The sequence below is a fragment of the Carex rostrata genome, chromosome 24 (genome assembly GCF_964058835.1).
Source record: "Carex rostrata chromosome 24, lpCarRost1.2, whole genome shotgun sequence".
In the NCBI taxonomy this organism is placed as follows: domain Eukaryota; kingdom Viridiplantae; phylum Streptophyta; class Magnoliopsida; order Poales; family Cyperaceae; genus Carex; species Carex rostrata.
In genome coordinates this window covers 8228600-8242826 of record NC_135941.1, presented here as the reverse complement: position 1 = coordinate 8242826, position 14227 = coordinate 8228600, and the positions used below count along the sequence as shown (strand labels likewise).

Sequence of the window (14227 nt, the reverse complement as noted above, 5' to 3'; positions counted from 1 at the left end):
GAATGAAATGACTTTTTTAGGCATCACACTCACAAGACAAAAGGATGTTTGTGTACGTACCTGTTATTTCTCACTCAGAATTTCATCAGTAACTAGTCTAAAAATATCTATCTGAATCATTAATTAATTAATTAATTAGTAACTGAATCTACAAGTTAGTAATTGACCAGCACAAGAAATTAAGTTTTGTTCAAAATGGGTGGCATTTGTTATGTTGATAACTTAAGGCGTCTACGATACACTACACACTTAATTCCTATATAAAAAAAAGCAACCAAAGTCAAAGAGTTAGAAATTCTGTCCTAAAACAGCTCAAATAAAAATGGCTAATAAATTAATGCACAAAGAGTTATTTTTCCAATACTTGTCTTGACTTAACACTTGAATTAATTTATATTTTAAGGAGTGAGAAATTAATGTTATTTCTTGACCTTTGATAAGTAATACAGTCAAACAGTTGAACATTAATTAATTATTATGTACCGAGTGCTTAACCAATTAAGTACCTTTTTAATTCATACATCACCGTCTCACCGATCGATCGAGGAGAGTTAGGTTTCCTTTCCGGGTTCTACCACCATGCATGTCCTCTGCAATATATTTAATTCCCTCCGTTAATTTTACTTTTACTCTTACTTTATTTGCATAAGGATGGAAATCAATTGCAGAATTTTGGAATTGTATTGAGAACAGAGTATATGAAATCACACCACCAACCTCCGCGTCTGATTTGTCAAGTTTTCCTCCTTAATTTCTCTCACACATTCAAACACTGGGAAGCCACCTTTAATTTCAAATAGTTTGAAATGAAATGTTTTCTTCTTCTTCTTCTTCTTCTTCTTAATATATACTTCCACAGTTGACAGTTCAATACACACACAGTTTTATAAGAACTAGATTCAGCTAACGCCAACCTCTCCATCTGCATCGATCTAGTTCATTTCATATATTTTTCCAATGGAGTCTCAAAGGTGTAAATTATGCTTCCTGTTACTATCTCTCATGCTCATGCTTATACTCTCTTGCTATGCTACAACTGTTGAAGGCTCAAGATTGCTGAAAGAAAAGGATCAACATTTTTCCATTTCTTGGCTATTAGCAATTGCAAAAGCGGGACCAAGCCCCCGGGGTGCAGGGCATTGATGGGATTGCTAGTATTGATCGAAGAGGTCTTCTATGAAAAATCAAATCTGTCAATATTATTTCCTTTTTTTTTTTGTTGTTGCAAGTTTTTTGAGGCTTTGGAGATGGATTTTGTAGTTGTAGTTATATATAATGTTAGAAAGATACTTTTAAATAGAATTAAAAGCAAAGAAAAGTTTGCAATTTTTTAATGAAATGATAAATGAATGAATACTTTTTCATTTCTTCTCAATAGCCTTTCTCCTTCCTCTTCTATTTTTTTTTGGGTTATAGTTTATATCGATCTTATATTGAATGTGAGTAGCTAATTAAGCTTGCATATATATACTCTAGCTAGCAGATATTCCTCAAATGCTGATTATAAATTGTAGATATGAATTTACTTTTGCAATGATTTGGGAAGAGAAGTGTTTGGATGCCACTACTTTTCAAAGCCAATTAATAGAAATATGAAGTTCACATGGTAAATTTGAAACATTAATCTTGTTATTTAATGTGAAATATATGTCGGCGCATAAACTGTTTTACCACCAGTACTTAGCTAGATATAACTCAACAAGATTAAAAGGCCGATATAAACAATTAAAACAAATTAATTATAATAAACAATTTTTTGTACAATCCTATTGCTGCTTGATTTTGTACAAAACAAATTTGTGTAAATCATTTTATTGCACTTATCATTCATGCACAAATGTAGATCAACTGTTAGAATTAACGATTTAGGTTTGAATTTTTAAATATCAATATGGTGATCAAGGGCGGATCTGCACTTAGTCTAGGGAGTGCTAAGTCACCCCATAATTTTGAAGTTTTTAGTTGCGTAGGTTGAAATTTAATGAAATTTTTATATATTTTAACCCCATTCATAAAATGTTAGATTTGTCTGTAGTCTAAAACTTTATTTTGTGATTAAGAGGTCTTGGATTCCACAAATAAATAACTAAGTTTCAGGCCCCCCCTACAAAAAAAAAAAAAAAAACCTAAATTTTTGTAGTTACGTATAGCGATTTAAACTTGTAAAATTTCTTGCACGACAATCCCTCTTATTAGCGTTATAAAGTATATATTTGTCTAAATTAGTTCAATCATTTAATAAAAAAAAGTTGCTATAGCAATTTACTAATTTTTCAGAATTTATTGGAAGTAATAACTTAAAATTCGAGCTTCCCTTTTACTTGAATGGACGAATACTACTTTAATTTAACAATAAGCCTTTTTGTGAAAGGGAATCTAATATTTGGACATACAAGGCAACTGTTGATTCCTTCCTTCCTTTAAATTAATTCCAAATCCAATAATTTGATCAATCTTTGCGACTAATTATAAAATCCTTGGCTCTACCTATACACCAATATTTGATGTTTGTACTTTGTAAGGCACAAAATCATTATATCCTACAATTAATTTGATGGCTGCATTATATTTATTATTTAATGCATCTTTAAACTTTCTCAAATATAACGCATTTTTTTTATTAAATTTTTTTGCGGTAAACTGCAACTTATATATGATTATTCCGTTCCTTCTCTTACACTAGATCTTACATCACTTTTAATTAGAAATTAAACTCCAAATAATGATGAAATTAATTAAAGAATTGCAAGAAAGGAAAAAAAATGGCAATCTTTTGAAATTGAAGGTTAAACTAGAGGATTAGGGAAAATACATGATTTGCAAATTAATTAATCCAGAAATATAGGCTGATTTTGACAAGACAATAGAAGAGTGAGAACAGAGCAAGAATCACTCAGAACATGCAAAGGATAACATCCATATAAAATATGAACCCTTTTTTGATGGGGAAAAAACTTGTAATTTTTTTTAAAATTCAGGTGTGTTAGTTGTTAATTAGTTGTAATGGTGACTATTTTTATAAACAGAGGGAGAGAGGAGACAATCAGTGAAGGGCTCAGATGTGGAGAATTGATGGGCCGTAGTCTTCTGGGCCTATTTTAATTTTAAAATAGTAGACTATAAGTTTGAGAAATATAATATTTTGCAGCCTGATTATTATTTTTTTTTTCTGTTGTTTTCTTTTTACATCCAATGAAATTCCACAGTGGTCCAGCAAAAGTATACATACACACATTTAGAGATTGAGAATTAGGTCGGTAGAGCTACTATATTAGTTTTTGTAGGTTCTTACTTGCACCCAATTTAAATTAGGTTCTTAATTGCGTGCAACTGCTGCTGCTCCATAAATGCGTGTGCAAGGATTCCATCTGCCCCTTTCCAACTTCCAAGTTCCAAGTTCCAAGTTAATGAGATTAATTCATGGCTATAGCAGAAAGTACTTAGGAAAAACACTCAACCAAATTACATGGAAAACACACACACACAGAGATCTGGACTCTACTGTATTAAGACTCAAATGTAAATTATATCAACCATTTCAACTACAATTAACCTACCTAGTCTATCATTAAACATCAAACTCCTCAGCACTCAAAATACATACAAGATATAGTGGTTAAGAAAAAAAATATCTCAAAGACCATATTATCAAAACACAAAAAAAAAAAAAATGCATAGTTATTCGTCAGGGCCCTTTAATTTGGAGTAGGAAAACCATCCCCTGGGAAAAATGCAAAATTTAATTCGGGCATCCTCAGATATTATATCTGCAGAGGCAGTTCTGTAAATATTGATATCACCACAACTGCTGGATTTCTTAATAAGCCCGGTAGGATTAGAGCATTTTTCAATCTCATCTTCACTTGGCATATCTGATGATGGCCATGACCTTCATTTGTGAAATAAATGTAAATGAAAAAGTAATCGAGTGAAATTAATTACATGATTTTGCATCTATTATGCTGATCCTTCGTTCCAAGTCTAATTGATTTTTTTTATTCAACGTTTCAATAATATGGGTTATACATGTGTTCAGGTTCCAATAAAAAAAATCCAATTCAAACTAGTACTGTACCAATTTAAAATTATTCTTGTAAAGCTGGTCACGGTGACAATTTACTCACTGATACACATAATTCTTGTTACAATTATTGAGAGCTTTACCTTGGCAATTCAACTATATTACGATCTTTAGATTTTCTCTTCCTCGATTCCTTTTCCATCGAGAGATGTTGGACAAAACAAAGCTACAGAAATGAAAAGACATTTATTTTAGACTCAGAATGAACAATATTTAAAAAAAAAAAAAAATCACAGGTCTTTCTAATGTTCTCTCTTACCTGATCACCATCTTTAATCCCAAGGGAACGAAGGGTTGCCTTGTCATTAGTTAGTTTCTGATTTCTGAAGCATAAGCAGAAGTGGCTCCATACATGTGACCTACCCACAAATTGTAATACTTATTCTGTTTCAGAAAATGAAATGAAATATAAAACTGGAATGTGCTCTATTTATAACAGACGGAGCTGTAATAAATAAAGCGTATGAATTCTCAATTTATAACAGATTGAGTTGTAAAAATTGACAAACAAAGTGGCATATGACTTGCAGTATATCTCACTCTAGTAACGAAATTAAAATCAATAAAAATTTGAGTACAGAATAGAAAATAGGAAGCAGTTATCTGTGCAAATTTTAAAAAATTACCAGGAAATGCTAGTTCCTTGATCCTTCAAAAGGGAATAAAACAATTGCTCAATCGAAGCTTTCAATTCCCGAATTGTTGCACTTCTCTCGACTTGTACATCTACAACAACATAATAATTGCTAAATAAATCTAGAAAAATCAAACAAAACGTAATAGATGATGAGATCAGAGCAAAATACAGGAGAGAAGCACAATCTGTTCAAAATTTACAAGAAAAATTAAAAAGAGAAAATTAGACATTTAACCAACAATCTTAACCCAGATATAAGTTTGAAGTTATTTTTTCAAAATGGAAATTGAAAGAGGAGAAGTAACCATAATTTCCCAAATGAAAAGTACATAATTGCAGTTCAAAATATATATAATAGTCCCTTCTAATTAAACCAGATAACAGGAATTATATAATAATAATACTGTATCTTCTGTTTTCTTTCTGAAATCCGCCTATATGAAACTGAGATATTATAATTCCACAAAAGAAGCAAATATATTCTCAATTATGTTCCCCGCAATGGAAAATCACCTCAAATCTCGTATTTCTCTTTATCATTCGCTAAACCCGCTCTACAAGAGAAAACACCTTTAAATGGGAAACAAAAAATAAAGTATAAGGATGCAATCACCGAATGTGGAATTGTCGAGCTTAAGGATAGAAAGGTTGATGAGGGTTTGCGAGGGGAGAAGTTGATAAGAGAAACTACTGCTCCGGCGGTGGTGGCCCGGTTGTACATTCCCTCCGGCGAAGGAAGTTGTCTCTTCCTCACCGGTGGCGTCCGTAATCAGCATCCGCTCTCTCCACCACCTCCCTTGGGTAGTTGGGTCTAAGTCTAAACCGCATCCGCTTAATTTCCTCTTTTCTCTTTTAAGAAATCGCGTTTTCTATTTTCTCTCTTTTTCTTGTGCTGTTCTTTTTTGGAGAGTTGTATCAATGTTGTCTGTTGTCTGTTTGGCGTTTCTCTCTCGGTCCAATTTTAGAATATTGTAAACAGTACGAAGGCGACCGTTGGATCTTGATCAAAGTGCAAATAAGAAGGGAGTTGTCAGTTGCTGTATTCGAATTTCCGATTGATTACTTTACTTGCGGGGTGAACAGCAGGTGTCGATTCGCGTGTCCAGTCCATTTCGAAAAGGTGGAAGGTCTATCTATCTACTATCTAGACATCTAGTGAGATTACTGTTTTCTTTAATCTAACGGTCAATATAATTACTGGAGATTTATTTACCCAACTTCCGAAATTGAAACAGGGAATTACAATTTACAGCCTCTGCCGCTCTGGGATTCATTTCACTAAGGTAACAAAACATTTTTATTTAGATCCACACCGTCTGATCATAATTCGCACAAATATTAAAGAGTCATGCGCATTCCACTTAATTCGAACCAGATTGATCCGAGTTCTCATCGGACGGCCAGGATCTAAACAGAAATATTATGTTACCTCAGAGGATAAGGGACCATCGCTCTGGACAGCGAAGACCGTTTGTTTGTTTGTTTGTTTCTTTTTTTTATTAATTAATAAGACCGTTTGTTGAGTAAGCTTTTATTATTAGAAACGAAGGGTCCAATTCCGATAGCATTCAAATCAAATTCGTCAAAATTTATACATTTTCTTTTAATTTACATAATGAATTACAATTTTTAATATTTATTTTATATGAATCTCGATCCGAATCAAATAACTAAGCTTCAACAAAAATATATATTAAAAAAATTATAAATTTTATAATTTTTGTTTCTAAAAATTTTAAAAGTAGAGGCATAATCTGAACTTAAAAATATGCTACATATACATCCCACCTTTAAATAAGACCTATATAATGCAATTTATTTTTACATGTGATTCGTAGCCTTGAATCTTTTGAGTTAATGCATCTGGATCGTCCGATTTTTAAAATTTGTGCGAACTAAATCTACACTAATATTAACGAATTCTTAAATAATAGGTTGTGATCAGATTGACTCTATTTAAAATCAGACGGTCGAGATGCGTTAACTCAAAAGATGCTCTTTTGAGATAATGCAGACAATGCGGAGTCATCCACGCTTTAAACTCGTGTCTCATTTATGTAAAATTTTCAATCATTTGCATGCAATTTCTTACGATTGTAATTACCTAATTAATTAATTGCATGAAATAAGAAGATATTTTGCAAGAACTACAAAGATGCGAGTAATATATATGTAATATGGAGTGATTTTTGCACTTAGGCTCCCTATCTTTTTAGATATATTGTTTTTTCTGAAATTAAAAAAAGTATTAACCCTCTAGAATATTGCTATAAAATTTTCCAATATTTAAAATAAAGATAAATATAGAGAAGTTGAAGACATATCTTAATGACAATTACAAAAGAATTTGTTGCTATGGCATACTATAATTTATTAATGAGTAGGGTTAAAAAATAAAATGTATCACTGGTTTTGTACTACAATTAATCAACCTCTCCATCACCATCTTTGTTTTCAAAGTACGAATAGTATTGAACCTCTCCACATTCTTATCTCTGTTATTTTTTTTAGATAGGTACAAAATTAATATTTTCAGATAATTTTGGGCAATCCAAAATAGTGATTTTGTACGCATCTAAACAAATAGTAAAAAAGTTTAAAAACAATATAAAATTTGGTGTCCAAACACATTTTAATATGGAGATCATGTTAGCGGTTCGGAACAAATGTTCGGACTTTGAAAACAAAGATAAGAATGTGGAGCATGATTGAAGTACAAAATCAATATTGCATTTTAACCACACTCTTTATTAATTTAAATTTAAAGTATGCATTTTTTTTTTGACATAAACTGTCTGTCTGAAGATTTGTTCAAGTAATGAAAACAAAATCAAAATTATAGAATATATGTATTATATAGCACTCGAATACTTTAATTAAAGCAGCTAGCATAACTTTTATATTATTTGATAAATAGGCAAACATTTTTTATATTCAACAAATTTATATGGGCGCGTCAAATGATAGAATTTACATTTATTATTTTAATTAATTTAAAATTTTGGACATCTGTTACGAATTGTGAAATGTCAAAATGAGTGAAGATATCCTAATTAAATTGAACGCATGATTATATTAATCATTTTTTTCATATGATTTAATTAAAGCACAGCATGCATGATGTGCATGATGTGCATGATGATCGGAAAATCATATATAATCTATCAAAAATCATGATGTAATTAAAGGAGAGTAAACACACGTACGTACTATTGATACCTACTGCTTTTCTGAACTTATAATTAAATATGCTCTCATCTGTGGTGATCCGATCGATCGAATTCCTGTCGTGATCCATGGAAGTCTTCTTTTGAGCAATTAAACAATTTTGACCTAATTCCAATAAAAGTGTTAATTTCATTTTTTTTTTATAAATAAAAGTCAAATTTTCTAACAGAATTAACCAAACAAAAAAGTTAGCAATTCCCAAGAGATTTGGGATCTGACTATATATATATGACATAATTATATGAAATTAAGTGTATAAACAATTAATTTTAACTAGGAGATCGAATATATATTTATTTTTATATTCAATTGACTATATATGGGGGAAATTAAGGTAAACATATATAGATAGACTTTAATTACCTGATCAGTTACAGTAGTGCATGCATGGCATCGTCATTTCATCAAGCTTCTGTATGGCGAAACATATATATATATATATATAGCAATATTGCATATAGAGAACTATATATACATAAATGTTAAAATGTGCAGCAGTACCATCTTTATTTTAAGCTCACATCAATACATATCTATACAGCTGTTTATATTCTGAATTCAAACTTATAAAGCAATATAATTGTACGCACACGCGAGCCTCTGTCTATAGAAACAAAAACACAGAATTCATAGATGTTTGAATCGTACTGCCATGATCGGTCTCTATATATAATTGACAGCCATATATATATATATATATATATATATATATATGTCGAACTAAAATTCATAGATTACGGATAAAAGATATGCATCAGTTAATTATCTTTAATTACCTTGAATGTTCCGATCGATGAATGAAAATATATATACTGAAGACACTTATAGCACACCGCGTATTCATATAAATGCATGAGACATTTAATTTGATGAAACTCCATATTGGTAAAATTATTATTTGCCAATAAAACAGTTATGTATATTAGATATATGCATATATATTACACACAAAGTTCAAAATTGAATTAACAAAATTAAGTTGAAAAATTAATAACTGTTCCATATAAAGCAATGTTGTAAAAAACGTCTGTTTAGGCCGATTAGTCATTGGCGGTGACCAAAACGTCATGAGTTTTTCCGACTAATTGACCAATTATTTTTCATTATGGCCGATTATTCCTGATTAATCGCTTGGCGATACTCTGTTTGTCTGACGACCGCATACCGTTAGTTACAACACTGCTATAAAGCAAGCAATTGCAATCAGGGCTTAAAAGATTACATTAAAAATTTAAAATACTGTACACATACAATATAACCAAACAATCAACATTAGTAAAGAACAATTGTGTTGTGATGGAAAACCATGAGGAACACTAAATCTAATCTTGACTACGTAAAGCACAAATAGAAGATCGAAGGTCATTATAAGTAATGCAACAAAAAATTAATGATAGAATACATATACAAAGTTTGATAATTAGAATTCCTATAGTATCAGTGGCATAAACACTAGTTGAAAACATGGAGAGAAAAAAATGCAGTATATATAGTTCAGCAATTAGGGGAATGTTATGGAAAGAGAGAATATTGATACAATAGTTATCTGACTAATGCTATTAATTAGACAGCAATTAATGATGATTGATGAAAAACATAATGGATAAATAAAATCATGAGGAATTAGAGAACTTACAGAAATTTTCAGCTGAAAGCGCATGAAGTGATATTGGCGCGGCTCAATCTGAGATTGGATTTACAATCCCATGTAAAGCCTTTCATCAGATTGAACCTCACCAATATCGCTTAATTAATTCTACCGCAAGGCATGCATCATGCATAGCAACCGAACTTTCCAAAACTCATGATATATATAAACTTCATGTCTAGCTAGCTAGCTCCTTTGCTCACAACAAAATGATATATGTATGGTTGTTTGCATCCTCCATCGATCATTAGCATTCAAAAAATAAATTTTCAAAGAAATCAAATAACACACATATATATATATGCGGCATAGAGGTTGGAAAGCATGTGATAATCTTTTCAGAGGAGGCCCTTGGCTAGGGTGTGAAGTGTTAACTATATATTACGATATATATTTTTATCTGATTGTAAATTAAAGACGAACTATTGAATTAATTACATGAAAGTACTAATCATATATTTACCAGTAGAACGTTTATTTACTGTCTTTCAGAGCATAAGCAAAGGAAATATATTGCATACTGTGGAACTCTTAATTACAAATTAATATAGTGGAGAAGTTAATTACCTTGTTTGGTTGCAACCACTAGACCTATATATAGATTCTATTTATAGATAGGAATGCCAATGGTGACCTCATGTCTCCCTTTAGATGCAAAGGTTTAATATGTGGAACCGCCTCAGCAAGCATTTAGGCAAAAGGGAACATGACTCGCAGATCATTAGCAGATTGCATTGTCTAAAGAGCAAAGATTCTCACATTTTGGGTGGCAAACAAATATATGAAAGATCATTAGATTAGATGTTTGTTTCTTTGGATGGAGTGGGAGGATTAGGGTTTGAAGAGAGGCATGAGGAGGAAGGAGAAGAGGGGGGAATAATATATATATAGTTTCTTGGGATTTTAATGGGTTAATGGAGAAGGTGGTGAGTGAAATGATGGAAGGGAAGGGTAGAAGTAGAACCAAAGCCAAGCTCTCTCTCTCTCTCTCTCTCTCTTCTTTTTTATCCCCTCAGCTTTTAGATTTAGTCATGCTTTCCTTGTTGCACTCCTAACCAAATTAAAGCAATGTCATTATATACAGTTGTCAGACTGTCTCTTCTTCAAACAATCTAAGCCCCTTCCACGGGCTATAATACACTTTATACCAAATCAAACTCCATCCAATGGGTCCACGTCGCCAGGAAATTCAATCAAGAGGCTCAGAGCTTAGCTAATTTAGGCAGGTTAATTGCAAGTCTAATATCGATCCTATAAATTAGTAATGTAATATGAGGAGGGTTCAAATGCCTCCATATTTTTGTGCCTCCATCATGCCTCTATCTCTCTCTATGATTTTTAAAGTTCAAACAGTCTATCCGAACCGCTCAACCTAACCTCCATACTAAAATATGTTTGGAGACCAAATTTTATATTTTTAGGAATTTTTTTACTATTTTTTTAGATATGTACAAAATCAGTAAATCTGAACCATCTAAAAACAGTATTTTTGTACCTATCTAAAAAAATAGTAAAAAAATTTCTAAAAATATAAAATTTGGTCTCCAAACATATTTTAGTATGGAGGTTAGGTTGAGCGGTTCGGATCGACTGTTTGAACTTTAAAAATCATAGAGAGAGATGGAGGCACAAAAATATGGAGGCATTTGAACCCTCCTCATGTAATATATATGAGTTTAGAATCGCACGTTTGATCTAAATCGGAGTCAATTCAAGCCTATCTGAAAATTTACTAGTGCTTTAAGATCCGTGTCAATATATAATAAAAACAGTGAGATATATACTTTAGACGATATGAATACTAATTTTCTGACTGTCACTTCAACCGAAAGGAAACAAAAAATGATTTTGGATGCTCATTAAGAAAATGCAATTTTTAATTTAATTTGGGTAGGTTCCTAATTTATCGGATGAAGTTGGTTGGCCCCGGCCGCAGTTTTGCAGAAATGCATGGTCTCTGTCTTAAAAATTTCGGGGTAATTTTACGTATACCCCTCAAAAACTTCAAAATTTTGTATTCCCCCCTCTAAACTTTAAAATTATATATATATTTCTCATTCTAAACTTTAACAACTCACTAGTTTACTCCTTTTATTGTCTTTTATATTAAAACTCATTCTAAATTTATAAAATATCCATTTTACCCTTTATTAAAAGCATAATGCATGCACCCATCGAACTCAAATTTGAATATAAAGGGTTCCTCTACCATCTGATCCGCGCGCAACGCATTAAAATCTGTGCACATTGCTTCAATATATGTATGTGTTCGCTTCAAGTTTTGTGCTGATCTAGCACGCACAGATCATAAAACAATTCTGATGCATGCATCATATTAAAATATGTGCATGTCGCTTCAATATCCGTGCGTGTTTGCTTCAAGATTTGTGCTGATCTAGCGGGTACATATCTTAAAGCAGTTCGGATAGTAGAAGAACCTTTCATATTCAAATTTGAGTAAGATGGACATTTTATGCTTTTAATAAAAGGGTCAAATGGGTATTTAAAAAATTTAGAATGTGTTTTAATATAAAAAACAATAAAATGAATAAATTTGTGAGTTTTTAAGTTTAGAGGAAGAAATACATAATTTTGAAGTTTTTGAGGGGTATACGTGAAATTCCCCTTAAAACTTGAAGAAAATCATTCATAAAACAAGTGCAATACTTAAATATAGTTCAGTTGTAAGTATAAGTTATTTGGCTTGTGATGACTTCATCTAGAATTTATTATATTTTTAATAAAATTGTTAGTTGGTGAATGTCAATTGAACTTGATAAACTAAACAATGTAAATATAAAAGACAAAATTGACTTAATTGATAAATGTCACCCGGCAGCCTCTGCCTGGTCCATTCAAAAAAAAAAAGAAAAAAAAAGAAAAAAAAAGAAGAAAGATAACTGAAATAGTTCTGAATTTTTATAATAATTAAACTCCTTGTGTTAATTATAAGTGTTATACTTAATTAAATTTTAACAAGTGATAACTGAAATCTTGTTGTTGTAAATACTTAATTAATAGCTAGGTACAGTGTTGAGAGGGATATGCACACCTGTGCTACAAAGGGAGACAACTCAAATCATCAAATGTGCATCATGCCAACAACTGCAATATTCCCCCATTAAGAAAACACCAAACCGCTCCTTTTCTCACGTACACTGAATTGTTTAATTAATTAATCCCTCTCTCTCTCTCTCTCTCTCAATTCTTATAATTATATATGTCTTGGAAAAAATAAGGCCAGAGGAAGTGGTTTGGTTGGGGAGCTGAGACGAGAGAATCTCCGGAGTTTGATTTTCCATGTTCAATTTCCATTCCTCTCCATTCTTTTCCAAATGGACACTCCATTTTACTTTCATATATAATCATTATGCTTATTTAATTCATTTTGTTATATTCGACAAATTTAGAATAAGCATACCGCGCGCTAACATATAAATATTTCTTCTAACAGATATTAAACATATATTCGACAAAGGCTCACACCTAGGTTCATGTGCATTGATAATTAATATACTAAATATAAGTAAGATTGAAATCATACATTTTAATTAGGTATATACGTAAACTATATGCAACTGAAAAATAATGAGATTAATTTTGATGCATATTTCATCATTTATAATTTGATGAAATCTTGAATGGTATGAATATATTGCATTTTTTATGCAATATTAAATGATATATATCTAATTGCCCCCAGTTTGTTTGCAATTTATTTATTCTAGAACTGAAAAAATTATTATCAATGTTTTAATTAATTTCCTGTCCAAGAGAATTATCATTCCATGTCAAATAATAATACTACTTTCAAGCTAAAAATAATATTCCACATGATTTTAATAATAGCTACTCACAATTTTTGCCTATAAATTTTTAGTTTAAGAGGAAAATAAAAACTTATGTGAATGTGATATTCATAAACATGCTTAATACTCATTTCTTTGTTGAGTACAATTTATTGTCAAATTTAAATATTCATACCAAATTGTTTATTTTCTGAAAATAATAATAATATTACGATGCATATATATAACATAAAACACTGATGATAAAAATGGAGAGGAGTGGTGTCTCCAGTGGCATTGGGAGCAGGAGCGCAGAATGTGTGTACCCAGAAAGAAGCTTAGCAAATAGTACAAAGATATCTTAATTCTAATCTCTATCTATATATATATGTATATTTTTCTTGTTGGTCACCTTAATTATTATTATTTTTTTTATTTTTTTGCCATGTCCATAATTTTATGAGGAAAACATAAAGCGGAGACAACGGCGTTAAAGTGGTTGTGGCATGCAAACACATCTGGGGACAAAACCCCCCTCCTTGGGTTTACCCTTTTTACATTCTTGTTAGTAATTATCATTATTCTTACTCTCTCTCTCTCTCTCTCTCTTCTTCTTTGGCAGCATTTGTCAAGAAAAGGAACTTTCTCTCAGTTCACTTTTTCTTTGCACCAAAAAGAGTTCAACGGGGAATGTTTGTCTCTCCTCTCTGTCTAACAATTTTAACCATAAATTAAAAAGTCTCATCTCACATCTTCAATTGCTCCCAATTAATTATGCAGATAAAATTAAGATCCATTTCTTAATTGTTGTTGTTGTTTATACATCTACCACAAATATAATTTTG

The 14227-nt window shown here is 31.2% G+C and overlaps 1 protein-coding gene across 2 annotated transcripts; it reads right to left on the bottom strand.

Annotated features, from left to right (window-relative positions):
• Positions 1-3499: 3499 nt before the first annotated feature.
• Positions 3500-5515, bottom strand: LOC144575731 (U11/U12 small nuclear ribonucleoprotein 25 kDa protein-like). 2 transcript variants are annotated; one of them, XR_013518511.1, is made up of 5 exons: positions 5332-5515; positions 4708-4807; positions 4341-4465; positions 4165-4247; positions 3500-3889 (listed from the first exon to the last, which is right to left on the bottom strand). XR_013518511.1 is itself a non-coding variant. In XM_078325969.1 (5 exons), the coding sequence occupies exons 1-5, from the start codon at positions 5492-5494 to the stop codon at positions 3679-3681; spliced, it is 657 nt and encodes a 218-aa protein (XP_078182095.1). In that variant the 5' UTR covers positions 5495-5515; the 3' UTR covers positions 3500-3678. The 2 variants fall into 2 exon arrangements, 1 of the variants encoding a protein (XP_078182095.1); XM_078325969.1 differs by having other exon boundaries at positions 4341-4440.
• Positions 5516-14227: the final 8712 nt, after the last annotated feature.